At 38.5% G+C, this 16,140-nt stretch overlaps 1 protein-coding gene across 1 annotated transcript; it reads left to right on the top strand.

Annotated features, from left to right (window-relative positions):
• Positions 1–1,774: 1,774 nt before the first annotated feature.
• On the top strand, positions 1,775–5,430 carry TIMM21 (translocase of inner mitochondrial membrane 21 homolog (yeast); the record flags this gene model as incomplete). The annotated part of the gene is made up of 5 exons (XM_010009460.1): positions 1,775–1,837; positions 1,937–2,034; positions 3,015–3,088; positions 5,137–5,242; positions 5,338–5,430. Coding segments are annotated over 5 exons (434 nt in total), but the record flags the coding sequence as incomplete, so codon positions are not given.
• Positions 5,431–16,140: the final 10,710 nt, after the last annotated feature.

The following is a 16,140-nucleotide window of genomic DNA, read 5'->3' as shown; positions in this document are numbered from 1 at the left end:
AGGGAGCCCGCCTTGCTGCTCCGCGCCGCCCCGCGGAGTATCGGTACGCAAGCCGGGGGCCTGAGAGCTGAGAAGGCTGGCCATAATAGCAAACATGTGTCCGTGCAAAGGGCTGGGAAAGAAGAAACTTTGCTGTCGGCTGCTCAGAGAGGTAAGACGGGCTGCGGTCACTTGTGAGCGGGAGCACTGTGCGCTGGCATGGAGGACATGGCTGGTGCAGATCCTACAGCCCCAAAACGCAAGAATTTAAAACATCCGGCCCGTTTCTTTCCACGTCTTTTTGTTTGCAGCAGTTGATCGTTTCAGTGTATGTATTGCACAAGCAGAACAGAAATTAATAGCTTCTTCCAAACAGCTTGCTGAGTTAGTGGTTAAGTCACATCATGGGTAAGATTTCCAATGAGGAAAGGCTGAGAGAGTTGGCGTTGTTGAGCCTGGAGAAGAGAAGGCTCCACGTGTGGCCTTTCAGTGCTTAAAAGGGGCCTATTAGAAAGGTGGAGAAAGACTTTTTAGCAGGGCCTGTTGTGGTAAAACAAGGGGTAATGATTTTAAACTAAAAGAGGGGAGATTCAGGCTGGATGTGAGGAAAAATTATTTACGATGAGTGTGGTAAAATACTGGCACAGGTTGGCCAGAGAGTTGGTGGATGCACCATCCCTGGAAATATTCAAGGCCAGGCTGGATGTGGCTCTGGGCAACCTGATCCAGTTGGGGATGTCCCTGCTCATTGCAGGGAGTTGGACTAAATGACCTTTGAAAGTCCCTTCCAACCCAAAATATGCAGTGACTCTATGGAATCACCTCTCATTTTCCTTTTCAAAAGGCAAATCTATTGTACGCAGCCTATCTTGAAGCTGTTAAAACAGTTTAGCAGAATTGTTAAGCCTCTACATGTGATACCAGTTTCTTTATAGGATGGCTGTCACTTTGGTTGCTCTCACTTCAGTGAAAAGTAGTTTCTGCATAATTAGTCTCAGAAATTCTAAGTGCTTTGAAAAGATTTGGTAAAAACACCCTCAACTGGTTAGAAGACTACAGGAGAAATTGTTATTAAAGTTACCCCGGTAACTTGTACTTGACTGAAAGGCACACCTTTAACGCCTAAGCAGATGAGTAGTTTCTTTCCAGGTTCTCAAAAATATTTTGTAACAGAGAATCTCATATGACTGTTGGGTTGTTGTGGGGGTTTTTTGGCATGTATGCTGACACTTCAGAGAAAAACTAATAGATAAAAACTAGTCAGATAAACTGCAGTTAATGATCTCAAATAAAATACATATTTTGGTCTAATATTCCTCCTTTTTATTGTTCACTTTATTAAGAACTCATCAGTTATTTTCAGTGTATGCAACTTACAAGCTTACGCATTTTCAGTTTTTACTTTTCCCTTTCATTGCATAAGGATTGCAATGATTGTGAGTTTACATGGTAGCATGAATACTGCAGTGCTAAATACCTCATTACTACTTCAAAAAACCCTAGCTGTCATGTACACAAAAAATAGCAGTAAGTGCTATTCTGGGTCTTGAAAACATTTAGTAGTAAAAAAGAAAATAGTAAGCCTTAGTAGAAAGATACAATCATGCTGTGTACAAGATATGTTCCATGGTCTCTTTCTTTTAGTGATGAGGCATTATGAAGCTGTTAGTGGATTTTTTTCTTGTGCCAAAATGTTACTTGAGCTGCAGACAAATAGAAAAGCATTTATAGAAGAAAGCTATTCAAATCTTACTGTACAAGATTGTAACTCCTGCTTGTTTTCTGTCTATTTCAGTGAAAGATGCTGGAAGAGACTTTACCTATTTTATTGTGGTGCTTGTTGGAATTGGTGTTACAGGTTATTTCTAAAAATTATATTCTTTATCAGAAGATGCTTTTCATTAGCTCCATCTGCTTTTATTAGTTTTCATTCCATTTGCTGTTGTTTCTGTTACAGGTGGTTTGTTTTATGTGATTTTTAAAGAGCTATTCTCTTCTTCTAGTCCGAGTAAGATCTATGGAGATACCTTGGAGAAATGCAGATCTCACCCTGAGGTTGGTTTTTGAACCTTAGTCAGAAGTTTTTGTTTCTCAGTAGTTTACTGTCTCACTTTGAGTCAAAAGTTTGCACAAGGTATCTCACAAGTGTCTGTTCTGACACTTCACTAAGGTTTCAGTCATACTGTGAAGTACTGCATAAGTATCCAGGAATTTAAACTCTTCATGAGAAACACAGATAGCATTCCCATGGCTAACAGAAAAAGAGAGAACAGTTGTGTTATCCCACAGTCACATAAGATAGCTAGATGTAAACAAAAGTCAGTCTAAAACTGGATTCTAAAAGCCACTGCTTCAGGCAAACCAAGAAATGCACAGAATAGCTTTCAAACAAGATTGCCACAGATACCTCTGAGGATAGCCTAGAAACGAAGTAACAGGTTGACACTAGAATAAAATGAAGCCTGGTTTTAAATAAGTTTGTAGAATTAAAACTTCTCTGCAATGTTTACACAGTAAAAATCACCCTCTCTTTTTAACCAGCTAGGTTAAAACTAGATTAATTTGGTCTGGCTTTACAGATCTGGGCAAAAAAAATTGAATTTTTTAATGTTTTTTAGATAATGTGAGGGGAATGTATTTGTGTTTTAAACTTTGAAACATACTGTCTTGGAGGAGACATGAGCAAATATTTCATGCTTTATTTTTTTTTTTTCCTTCTTACACAAAATGTCAGTAAAGTGTAAAATAGTAAGAAGACAGGCTAAAATGTCATAATGGCAGAGAACAGTACAAATGGAAGATAGTGGGATTTATTTTAGACATCCAATATGTGATTGTAAAGAAAAGCACTGAAAGGCACAGGAATTTTCCTTACATTCTTCTCTTTCATTAACTCTTCCACCCTTGACACGTCAGACTTAGAAGGGGCATTTTGTTGAAAGAAAATGCATTCACAGCAGGGGGGGTGACCTGATACTGGAATATCTGTTTCAATGTGATACCTTCTGACAACTCAAACCTCTTTTCTCTTACAGATAATCGGTGTTTTTGGTGAATCTATTAAAGGTTATGGGGAGGCAACAAGAAGAGGAAGACGACAGCTTGTCAGGTGCCATTTGGTGTTTGCCCCATACAGACTCAGTTTCTGCACAGCAGAGACATTTTGCATCACATAATAGAAAGTTAGATCTAGATTAATGAACTGCATGTGACATACCCTGTTTCTTCTGAGTGAAAATGAAAGCAGTATTTTGCAGTATGTCTTGTGGAGCACCTGTCACTAAATATGGTGTACATACAATATAAAATGCCAATTCTGAGTGCTTCAAAACCAGCACAGTAAACATAGAGCTGAGCTTTCAAAAAAATAGTCTGGAGTAGTACAGAGGCCTAAGCATGTATCTGGGGAGCAGGGATCTGACTGAAGTTTACAATCTGAAACCTGCAAATAGAGTGAAATTGTTCTTTGAAAAGTTGTTCTTGAGGAGTTTTTCTCCTTTTGAAGCAGTAGTTTTTATCAGGCCAAAAAGAGCAGGAAGTACTACATTTCAGACTTTCAAGAATCCAGCTTGCTCTGTTTAAAGCTGGGCTGGGTCTGACTGTATAGGTTGTAGTCACTGCAGTGCTTACATTGTCCCAAGCTGATCTGCAATACTGGCTGCCCATTTCTTAAACTGATTTCTGGTACTTGAGGCCACATCTATACTGTATATTTAACAGAACATCTCTCACCTAAACCTTTCATCAGTGTGTTTATTATTCTCATTTTGAGGGGAATAACAGAAATAATTCTTAGAAAAGGTGACATCTCCCTGCACTATAACCCAATAGAGGCTGTGTCTTTATTGTGTCCATTGACTTGAATTTACTCAAGGAGGCTTCATACAGGATGGGACACATAAGCCCAGATACATAACTTGAACCATGAAATTGAGAATTTATTTTTTTTTCCAAAGGAAAGTGATATTTACTGGTGGAAGCTTTATCTTTTCACCAGACTGTAAAAAAGTGTTCAAAGTGGAGCTGCTAAATGAAAAGGATATGCACTAAAAGGATATGCACTAAATGTTTTAAACACCTGTCTGTAAAAGAAACTCTGTAAATAAGTAAATGTACTGTAAGCTTTCCTAGTATTTAACTTCCACCAGTTGGGAAGTTTAGTATTTTAAATAAATTTTTGAGCTGAGAACTTTGTAAGATTATAGAGTTTGTGTCTGCAGTATAAGGATGACCTTAAATGTCTCAAAAAAGGGCAATTTGTGTGTGTGTGTATGAACACCTTGAATATGAATTTACTGCAATAAAGCTCTTAATTCATCCTTGTTCTCTGTAACCCATAATGTCACCTTAAACATATTGGAAGCTTAATTCATAGTGTGTATCTGGGCATGACTGATGAAAATAAGAGCTTGGTAGTATGCAGCAGTTAATAATTTCAATAGGAAACATAAACTGGCACCAAAACTCTAGTTCGACCATTAGTTTCTGGAAGTGGTCACCTTGAACGTAACATGACCTTTATCTAATACTGAGTATAACCTAACTCCAGTCTAAATATCAGTATTTAGACTGGAGATCTGTTATCAGTGCCAAAGTTACACGACTGCAGTAGAACAAAATTATTGCCAAAATAAGTCAAGCATATAGTAAATTGTTTTGATGTGATTTAACCAACCTGATAATTGATAATTAACAAAATGTTGTTTGTGTGCTTTGGCTTGTTAACTTAGTTTTAAGTGCCTAAAAACCCTAAAATCCTGACAGTCTTGGTGATGTGGGTGTTCCTTTCTGCATGTCAGGCTCTGAATCTGGGAGTTCTTTAGAATAAATGCAGGGAAATTCCAGAATTTTCAGCCATTGGATTGCTGTTGAGTTTTGAGAGGAGGGCGGGGGTGAGGATGTTTAAGCACTTCATCTGTTAATCCTCAACTGCTAGTTAGTTCTTTTAACTCCACTACTAGTCCTTATATGCTCACAGCAGAGCTTCGGAAGAGGAGTAGAGAATGAACCCATGGTAGCATGAGGATTGCATCGGAAAATGCTTTCTCACAAAATAGTTTAGCAGCTCCTCTAAAGAAGAAGTTTAAATTTTAAGTTTAACTAGCATATAACATGTATCCTTGCTGGGTGGGCTGGGTTTTTGTTTTGCTGTTTTAGTCACATTGAATACGTAAAGGATGGACTGAAATACATGCGTTTGAAGTTCTATATTGAGGGCTCCGAATCAGGGAAGCGGGGAACAGTCCATGTGGAAGTCAAAGAGGTATGTACAATTGCTTGATAGAGCTGACAAGCTCAATCTTGAGTTTAAACTACCAAAGAGAAAAAAAAAACAGCCTGAAATTGTTTTCCTTACAGAATCCTGAGAGAGGAAGATTTGAGGTCCGCTACGTATTTGTGGACGTTGACACCTATCCTAGAAGAACCATTATCATAGAAGATAACAGATAGCCAATGATCAAAGTTGCTGTCTCACCTGATTGAGTATTGGATGATACTGGTGTCGCCAGTCTGTACATGAGTTGTTTGGTATTCTCAACTGTATCTTGCAACTTTGGGTTGTGTTACAGGATTCAGCCTCTCAAGGCCTCCGTTAAGATCTTTCATAATAACAGATACAGGATTTGAAGTGAAGCCAATGAAATACTAGTAGAGCCATCACTTATGGCAAATACTTTTGACATAAGAAAATAATGCCTCAAAATAAACAGTTTAATGATGGATAATACTTCTGCACACCCAAAAACTGAGTCTACCAAGATGTTAGATTTGGATGGGGGGTTTTTTGTCTTCCTTTGCTTGGATTTTGCACTAGCACTACAATAAAGTTGTATTTTAAATGTAGACAAACTCACTATTTTCATTCTGGATGCCTTTGTAGATAAGAAAGTAAAATGATACACAGGACATCTAGCCCAAGGGAATGTAAAGATAGGAACTGTGGAGAAACACACCCATGGCAAGTGACTAAAGATAAAGACTTCATTACCAGTGTCTTCTAAATAACAGAACAACTTAAAGTTTGCCATGCTGCTCCATAGAGTTGTAGCTGCTCAGCACTGTTCACAGTATTTCTATCAGTTAATCCAAGTCTTCTGGAAGTCAGATGAATACAGGTTTACCCAAAGTTAAAAGTTCAACTCATGACCAAATTTTTCACCTGGGTTTCTTCCTTGGTGCAGCATGGCAGGTGGCAAGCATAACCCTGTGTATTAATAATCACACTCAGTTGTGCTGATCTGCCAATCAGCATGAACCAAAAACATTCAAGCTTTAGCTTCTTATATTTAACCACTTTCTTAAAACACCAACTAATGCATTTTTCTGTAGTTATCTATCACATTACCATCTTTTTAGGTCACTCGTCAATTTTCTCTGCATTAAACATACACTGATGTCCAGTTTTGAGCCCTTACTATGAGTTCATCTAGTAGTATATTTGGACTGTTAAAAAGTTCATACAATATTCGCTCATACAATGCCACAAATACTATATGTAGACCTTCAGTAATACTGTTCTGGTTTTAAGCCATCCTGTTGATCTGTCTCCCAGTAATCTTAATTGCATAATCATAACAACTAAACATGATACTTTGTTACACCTGGATAGCTGCCTTAATCACTACAACCTTGAGTTCAGTCAGATCCTCATAAAATTTGAAGTATTCAGTGAAGATGAATCACTCATTCATCACAGTCATGTGGGCATTATAGGAGAGCAGCCACCAATGTCAATCTGTGTTACACTGCAAGGCATTTTTGAGTTTCCACACTGTACACAATGCAACTGACCTCTACTGTGCAGGCCTAAGGGATTTTTACAAAACTTGGAACATCAGTTGAGATCGACCAAAGTTATTTCATATCCGTTCGTTTCAACAGAGCTACAGATTTGTCTACTTGCTTTCATCTTTCAATGGATGCTTGTCAAGACTAACAAGCCCACTATTTTACATATAATCAAAAGTGATGGAGTTCCCAGTTGGTATCTCCCTAGTGTAAGTATAAGAAATTGTTCTGGTTCTTGGTATCACCACCATTAAGTAACTAACTTCGATAAACTTTTGTTTTTGCCTACAGTTGCTGACATCATTAATGTCCATCTAGAGAAGTGTCTTTAAATAACGAAAGCAATTGATTCCCATTGTTCTTCATGTTATTTTCTTGAAAGCAGTAGAGTTGATAACACCTTTTGACTTACTACTCTTCCCAATTCTTAGCATTTCACTTGCCAAAACTTTTGATTCACAAGACATTTTCAAACTAACCTAGTTGATTTATAACCACATAAAAAAAAGAAAGAAGAAAATAATGAAGGCCCTCAACGGGTTGCAGTGAAAGTGACAGATAGCATTACACACCAGATTTATCTGCCATCGCTTACGTTCGCTTGTTACAAGCGTCTGTCATACTGTGGTGGTTACAGAGAACCATCTCTGCAAGAGTTTTGTCATGAATGCAAGGCAGAGCATGATTGTCAGAGCACATCAGAAATACTGCCACCTATGTAAGTATATAATCTAAGATCACTAGCCTTAAGCCCATACTATACCTTGATAAAAATGTAATCGTTCTTCACCTTTTACAAAGCAAGACTACATAAAAATACACAGTTTAAACTAGAAAATATAATACTATATTTGCTTTGCCTTTATGAGTTTCTACCATATCAAACTGCCTGAAAGCCACTGTAAACCTCCATGTCAACCACATGTCAACAACAACAGGCTAGCTTATGGAAAGGTAGGTAACTGGAAGGTTCAGCTTTCCTTTTCAGTAAACACAGGCAGTAAGTGTTTCAGTGTTTTCTTCTTGAAGCTCTTACCTCTTTTTCTCTGAAAAGCACAAAATTACAGCATATGCAAGTTACTTTCTGATGTGAAACTGTCATGTTAGTAAAGCTCTGGAAAAAAAATCACTGGCAGGAAGTCAGAGCTCAAACAATAATGTTTTCATGGAAATTAAACACATTTTCCAGAGTTAAGTTTTGATGGTTGCAGGATTAATAAAAATGCATATGCTCAAAACCCACTTCTCCCTTAAGAAATTAAAATATTTCACTCACCAGTGAAATGCTGTTTTTCCAGAAACATTGTGTTGCAGACTACTCAAAATGTACTAGAAGTTGGTGTGTAACTTTGTCTTAACTTTGGTGTCTCTGCCTTCATTTTTGTGGATGCCTAAAATTCTGGTTATAGTATAGGCAGCAAACATCCTTTGAGCTGGTTTGTGAGAATAATAATGTTACTCTATCAATCATCTACATGACCTCTGAGTCTAGGTCTTTGTGTATACTTGCTGTATTGTGACAGAAAGAAATAGACCTTCAGGAAATTAATTTTGTGAAAATGTTAAAATATAAAAAATGACTACTCTTTTACTAAGCTTCAGTAAACAGAAGATCTCACTAAGGAAATGGAATTCTAGAGTGGAAATGAAAAATGTTGTGCATGACTGACTGAGTTTAAAAATTACCTTGATACATAAATAATTCCAGCACAGAAATCAAGTTTCAACAATCGATTTAGGTAATGGAGTCATGATCTTGGGAATGGTTGCAAATAAATGCATGTCCGATACAGCAAACTTCAACAAACTTACTTAAGAAGCAGAGGAGACAGGAATGTAAGATAATTATTGTGTCACATGGCAGCTGCAGAAATAAAAAGACAAAGAAGATGTGCTGGGGGTTTTCACAAATCATTTCGATTCACTTTGTTCTCAGCGTTATGACACTACCACAAGGGATGCCATCCATTCTAATACTCATGGGATTATTCAAACGTGTAAATGATCAGCCACCTAGTTTCAAGGAGCAAACTTAAAGCTTAAAGATAACAGGGCTTATAACTGGCCCCTGTATATGGGTTTGTGAAGTCTGCTTGAAGATTTGGAGTACAGTTGGTACTGGAAAAACAGAAATAAGAAAGCAAAAAGATCTGCCCCCAACCTCTTTTTTTGGGGGGGGGGTGGGGAGGGAGGCAGAAAGGCTTAGCCACTAGAGAGGTGTTCACTTGTTCAGAGTAGAGAATAATAGAACTCCAGTGCAAATTCTCCTTAGGCAGCTGGGAAGTCATTATGATACAATATACCAAGAATCATGAAACAATGATTCCAACCTGTACTGTAAATGATTGAACAGTGGAAGTATTTGATAGTTTTTCTTAGTAAATTCTTAGGGCTTTTTTTATTCTGCATGTGTTACTTAAAATATTCTGTAGGAATTCTAGAATAATGTGAATTAATACCATCCTGTATTCAGGTTCAGTAGATTTTCTTAATAATGATACAGAGTTAAAAGTTGAAAATGTAGCAAAGATATTTTGCAAGTAAAAAGAAAGAAATAGGAAAAAAAAAATTTAAAAGTTTGTTTAGAAGTCTGTGGTTGTCCTGGGAGGAATACATATGGTTCCTTTCATCTCCTGTAGGTCATCAAGGAACATTTGTAACTCAACAAATAAAAGAAATAAACACAAGTACCTGTTTCAGTTTGCCTCTCAGTGTGCACTATCAAACTGCATTTCATTTTAAATAGCCACATAAAAAGTAATACAAGTTGTGGAAAAAACATAGTAAATAAGCTTATAATTATCAACATAAAGGAGATGACACAGTACATCTAAAAAGTATCAGGGTTTTTAAACTAATAGAAAGTGTCAGGTTTAGTTGTTGTATATGGCAACTACGAATATTTACTTGCCTATATAAAAGTTTGCTGCGTTAGAAATCTTGGGGTTTGGGATGAAGATGGAGATCACTTGCCAGTTACAGTTGCAGGCAAAATAGACTTCAAAGTTAACACAGTTTATTGCCTGCCGCTGTGCAGCAGCACGGGCAACCAGCTGCAGTGGCGGAATACCCAGGGGAGCTGGCGGCGGTGTACATGATCTTTACTTCCAGATCATGTACATGTGCCTGCCTCCGCATTTTAAAACCTCCCCGTACTGTGCTGAGAAACATTTCCAGGATAATCATGTTTATCCAATCTCCATTTAATCACGATTCCCCTTTATCTGAATCACAATTATGTTCTCTAGCATGAGCTGCCTTCTTATATTACTCCCCACAATTAACTCTATTAACCTTCATTTATCCAAACGTGTTTTCACTTACAGGAACAGGGTTGCTTTACAATTCCAATCGCAATTCTTTTTTTCTTTTTTTTTTTCCCCACCAGAAACAATGATCTCAGCCATAGCAGTGCCTTGTTACAGTTACACACATAACGTGGCTGTATTCCCTGACAACTGGTTTGCTTCATTAGTGCTACAACATCCATAAAGGGGCTGGAAATGAACTGCTGTCTGGGACCGTGCATTACCCTGGGTTTAATAGCATGAAGCCACATCCTGAAGGCAGAGTCCAGATTTGCAGAATGCCGTCAGCTGCGTTTTGGTGTAATAGCTGGTGAGATCCAAGCAGCCTCTCTTCCTCCTTGGGCTGTAAAGCCACCATGTTCAAATGTGTAGCACTGGTAAGGATAAAAGTGATGGAGAAAAATAGCTGAGACATCTCAAGTTTTAAGACAGAAAGCAGCTTTTTTATCAACTGTATTGAGCATACAGCCTCATAATAAGACACATTTTTCCCTGAAAAGATGCGTGAAAGATGCCCTACGTAACTAATTTTTTTGTATTCTTCCCACTTCTCTTCCCTTGCCTGAATTTCCCTTTTAACACCTTTTTTTGGGGAGTCCTGCCCCCAAAATGTGATATAAGCCTCTAAATATATTTCTGTTTTCCTTCATAATGTTATGCCTATCTTCCATGTCTGCATTTCTCTTCTTTACCTATAGTTAATTCAGCAGAATGAAAGCTGAGGAAGAAATATTACACCTTCAGTTTCCAAGGTTTCTAGAGCTGGCGGCTTTTCTCCTGTGGCTTTTTCCAACCTTTCCATTGAACTTGACTCACTTAAAAGGTGGTACAAAGTCAGTGTTTACAGCCTATAATTCAGCTTCATCTGTATGACAGGTCGTCTTACAGCTACAAAATATTTTACCATAAGTTAAGGTAAATAAAGTGAAAGTATTTCAGGAAAATCATTTTAATGTTACTGAGTGTCTGATTTCTATATGAAACAGCAGTATAGCATTCAATGTATTCCCCACGAAAATCTGGAGGTATGATTATATCAATATACCATATGATACACAATGGTTTATATCTAAAGTAAAAGTCAAGGAATTCATCCCTGCCCCATCAAAACCTGATTAAGGGGAATTCATGTCAAAAAATAACGTCATCCAAACCAGCCCTCTGCACATTCTGCAATTATTAGCATATTAATGTGGCATATGTTTCTGCATAAATACATATATATGCATATGCATAAAATATATCAATATATAGTGTAAAGTTTATATGTTATATCATGTGTATTTTATATACATAATAGAAATACCTACATACATATATATATGTGCATTTATATACATTCTTGACCTCACCTTGGTAAGCTTTTCATATAACATCAAAATAAACCAGCTTCTGAGGCCATTCAGAAACAGACACCTACCATTACAGACCAAGTCAGGTCTCCAGTTTTGTTCTTACTGTGATCTGAGATCACTGGGGTCTGCATAAGCCTTGTCGAATTCACAAGTGGTAAATTCGGGATGGTGGGTCAGATCGATCCCTTCATTTTTTAACTGATGTCTAGCACCCCGTCCAAACCTTCAAAGACTGACATCTACAAAAGCTCCAGACATGCCTCAATGGCAAATGCTTCAAGAGGAATTCAAAAGAAGAAATCAGATAAGCACAAGGATGTAACTTGTGCTATGATTAGAGCCTGTCATCTCTAATCTCTCCTGCACTGAGTGAATCATGATGGCAGTTTCTCCTTGATAATCTCTCAGTCCATCCTGCATTGTAGTGGTAAAGGCCTGAAAAATAGTGCTGCTTTCACTGGTAGTTGTCAGTCAGCCTTTGCGATGGAATACCAAAAGTAAAATATAATGATTTGGTTTTGGTGGTTTTGTAAAAATTTGCATTTTTCACGTTGAAAGTATTAATTCTAAACCAACTGCCAATGTCACAGTCAGCCCTGTTTACCCGTGGGCTACCCATTGTGCTGTACCAACCACATGAGGGATGTGACATAATGACTTCCTTTCCACAGAGGGCTGGCCCTGTGCTGCCCAAGCAAAGTGTTCCTACATGATGTCTACAAAATAATTATCCACTACAACATAAATATCACACATACAAGACCAAAGAAAAATTAATGCTCTAAAAAGAGAAACCATTGTAATGTGAAGAAAATGAGTGTGCATTCCACAGAGTGAAGTCTATGTTTTTAGATTTAACATGTTTCTGTGAACATTGTTAGGCAACGCCATAGTCGGTGAGCAATCTTGCTGTGCAAAAGCATTAAATACTTCTGCTATATGCCCAGTCTGATGTGGCTCCATTGCTGTACCTTGCGATAGATTTCGGGAGCAACCAGGCCACACATACCCATGTATGATGTCACTGAGATGACTTGTAAAGGGTTTTGCTTGCTGTGCCTGCTGGTCTCATACTCACGGGAGTCTCCACCTTTCAAATGGCAGACATTTGATGGCTTTCTGAAAATTACATTCTGGTCAGTCTTGGAGCCGTGGGGAAGGTTTCTGTCTCTAATTCAAGTGTCATTGCTCTCTTCCCTGGGAATAAGAGGTGGTTTGCTGGAGGCCAGCTGCTGGCTGGTCTTTCAGACCTCTGCCATGCTTTCTGCACTGACCCTGCAGATCTTACTGGGATTTTAAAGACAAAAAATAACGTGGATATTTTTGGAACTCCCTGTATATCACTGCCGCAGTGCACAGGGTTACATGAGGAGCACTTTCACACTGAAGTAATTTTCTTTGTAATGATAACGACTTGTCAGTAATGATACAGATACTTTCTGCATCACTGAAACCAGTAATGAGCACAGGGCTGGGACTCAGGAAATACTGATTCTGTACTAAATTCTGTCATCCATCCCTTCCATGGGCTTGGAGCGAGTATTTTTGTCTTTTTCTCTGCTGTAATAATCACCTGTCACAGATGAGTGTTATGAGAATCCGGTAACAAAGGGAAAAGGCAGAAAGCCTGGGCAGGTAGGCAGGAGCCCTCAGCACAAAACAATGAGTTTAAGAAATCCAGAGGGACAAGTTTTCAGAAACTCTTGAGCACATTTCTTAAACACATTTCAAGTCAGGCACTCAAAAGTATTTTTCCAGGAAGAAGATCTCATCACTTCTGTCTATTAGAGTGATGAGTAAAGAAATTATTACATAATAGGTCATGACATTTAAAAGAAGTCAGGCCATACCTCAAGAAATCCATGATCGTACAGGAAGTTTCATTGGAAACTGATAATATTAGCACTTATAATGAAGAGGTAAAGTGTCCAGTAACCCAAGCCTGGTATTCCTGGGCAAGCCACGTACCTGCACTGAAATTAATCTCTGATTTTAGTGAAAAACTTTTGGGGCTTGAAAAATGTGACAAGAAGCAGAACCTCACTTTTAAGCTCAGATTAAAAAACAGATCAAACCATAGAGCTCTGTAACCATAGAGAACATAACAGAATGAAACCCATCACTAAAGGGCAGTATGAACTTCTTTATGCATATAAAGAGTAAAATACATCTCTCTGAGCTGGATGCAGTTTTCTTCTGATACAAACAGGAGCCATAGCACCACATACCATGAGTGGGAGAACACATGTTACTCCACGATGTAATGGGCTGCATGAATAAAAGTCATAAAGTTTTGAGAGCAGATCTTGATTCTTCTCACACAACAAAACTGACAGAAACCGCAGAAAGGATTGAGCTTTCCGAACACTTCAACAGGGGAAGTTCAGGTTAGATATAAGGAAGAAGTTCTTTACAGTGAGGGTGGCGAGGCACTGGAATGGGTTGCCCAAAGAAATGGTAAATGCTCCATCCCTGGCAGTGTCCAAGGCCAGGCTGGACAGGACTTTGGGTGACATAGTCTAGTGTGAGGAGTCCCTGCTCATGGCAGGGGGGGTGAAACTAGAAGATCTTAAGGGCCTTTCCCTCCCAAACCATTCTATGATTCTATGATAACACTGAACCAGGAACTTCATTAGAGACATTAAACAATACTACCCTAAGCCCATTCACCTTCATTTTTGACTCCCTTCACATTGCTTCTACAATCTTTACCGGCTTCAAGAAACGTTCACTATCATCATTAAGTCTTTTACCTGCAGGGAAAGCAAGCTCCCTCGGCTTTGGCCATAATTTGTAGTTTAGCACCACCTTCCTAGACACCAAAGAATGACAGCTTTGCACTGCCAGATCTTTTAACGTGAAGCCTTCGTACAAAAAGGGAAGTACAAAGAAGGGTGATTATTTCCTAATCTGTTTCAATTACTAGATACTTTTAATAATGAGATAGAGTTCTTAGTCCCCAGCAGTTTTTGGAGCTCAGCAGTTTTTAGAAAATATCCCACGGACTAGTGCTCCCTGTAGCACTTCAGGCATGACTCTGTAGCTGTGAATCTTTGCTGTCACGGTTTCAAAGCCCAAACATATATGTTTCCAAGTCATGAAAATTGAACTGTAACTGTAGTTTATGCTGAATATAGCATATTTTAGTATTAAAAAGGAGCTTGTGGGTGTCTGATCTGAACATGATATATTTACTCAACATTGTAAGCAGAAATTTCAACCTATTTTCTATACTTCATCATAAATAACTGTTAAGGAAAGAGTTTCAATGACTTCTTGAAAAACAGGATTAACAAAACAAACAGGTTTGTAGTTGGCAGCTTCATAGTTCACAATATAAATATTTTCTTCCCTAATCCAAGGAGATGATAAGAAAAACAGTAAAGGTGACAGATGTAGGGGTAACTGGCCTGCATTAGCATCAATGACAAGCCCAGACGTCAAAGAAAATTCAAGCAAAGCATATAGGAGTTTTTTAATTCATTCTGCAGTTTTCCCTTTCTGTGTGTTCCGCAGCGTGCCCTCACTTGGATGGGTCATGCCCAGGATCAGCTAACCAAGAATAAGCTTAATCACAAAATTACCTTACAGTGACCCTCTGCAAAACCTCCTTCTAGGCTGAGCTCCTTATCTTGTGACCCAGAAGCTGCATACACCCCCCATGTCATGATCTGTTTTACAAAAGTCTCACGTATTGATACTTAAAAATACCCAAGAGGTATGTGTACTTCTGCTCGGCTTGGTGCTTCCCATCACTGCTGTATCGGAAACTCGCAGGAGGTGTTCCCCAAGATGCAGTAACAGAATTCTGGGCGACGGTAGTGTCCATCCTGCCTGTGTTCCTCAGGACAGCCCAGCGGCTAAGCTGCTCACTGCCATGTTGGATGCTGCAGCTGCATCCCCTCTTAAGTCTCTGCTGAAGAGAGGATGCAGCAACCTCCCTGGTTGTAAAATTGTTCTCCTCCCAGAAAATGCCTTTAATATGGGGGGAACTGCTTGTGCCTTAGTTTCTTTGCCTATGCAATTACTCAAGCATAATCTGACTGTGAACATAAAGCAACCCCTTATTTTTGTTTCTTTGGGAAAAAAAAAAAAAAGAAGATACTGCATGTTAAGCAACCATCACACTTTCCCTGCTAGGTCTCCACCCTTCTATCACGCATTTCATTTCTCAAAAACAGAACCCTAGTGGCAACCAGCAGTGGGTTTAGTTATGGCAGTGAGCTAAAGGAACAGATACACATATACATCTGCTGACTGGGCAGCAACACAGAGAGAAAAGATGATAAATGAGAAGAGAGGAGTTGTAGGTGTCAGCCCTTAAAATCTTCCCAGAATTCCACATATGAATCAGGTACGGTTTCTGGAGGCAGCCTCAAGAAAATGCATGTGAGTGAGTCTTTTAATGTGGATTACTTTAATTTCTTTACACTTTTGTGTGGATAGTCTCATTAAGAATTAAGAAGCCTGAAGTGGCCTTTATTTAATTTATTTAATTTCCAAGGAGAACTAAAGCAGATTGAATTAAGGATACTGTCATTCTGGCTAGCAGTGTCCACATATTACTGTGTAATGCAGTTTAATTCTTTACTTTTCAATTCACATCTTTAGTTTGTTTGGACTGCATTTTCAGTGAGGCCCTGAGAAGGCAAACACCAAATGCATTACTGTTTGCAGCATGTCACAATAGTGTGCAATGCTTAACAGAC

Source organism: Nestor notabilis, unplaced genomic scaffold (genome assembly GCF_000696875.1).
Source record: "Nestor notabilis isolate BGI_N333 unplaced genomic scaffold, ASM69687v1 scaffold10542, whole genome shotgun sequence".
In the NCBI taxonomy this organism is placed as follows: domain Eukaryota; kingdom Metazoa; phylum Chordata; class Aves; order Psittaciformes; family Psittacidae; genus Nestor; species Nestor notabilis.
This window is presented reverse-complemented; position numbering and strand designations above follow the sequence as displayed.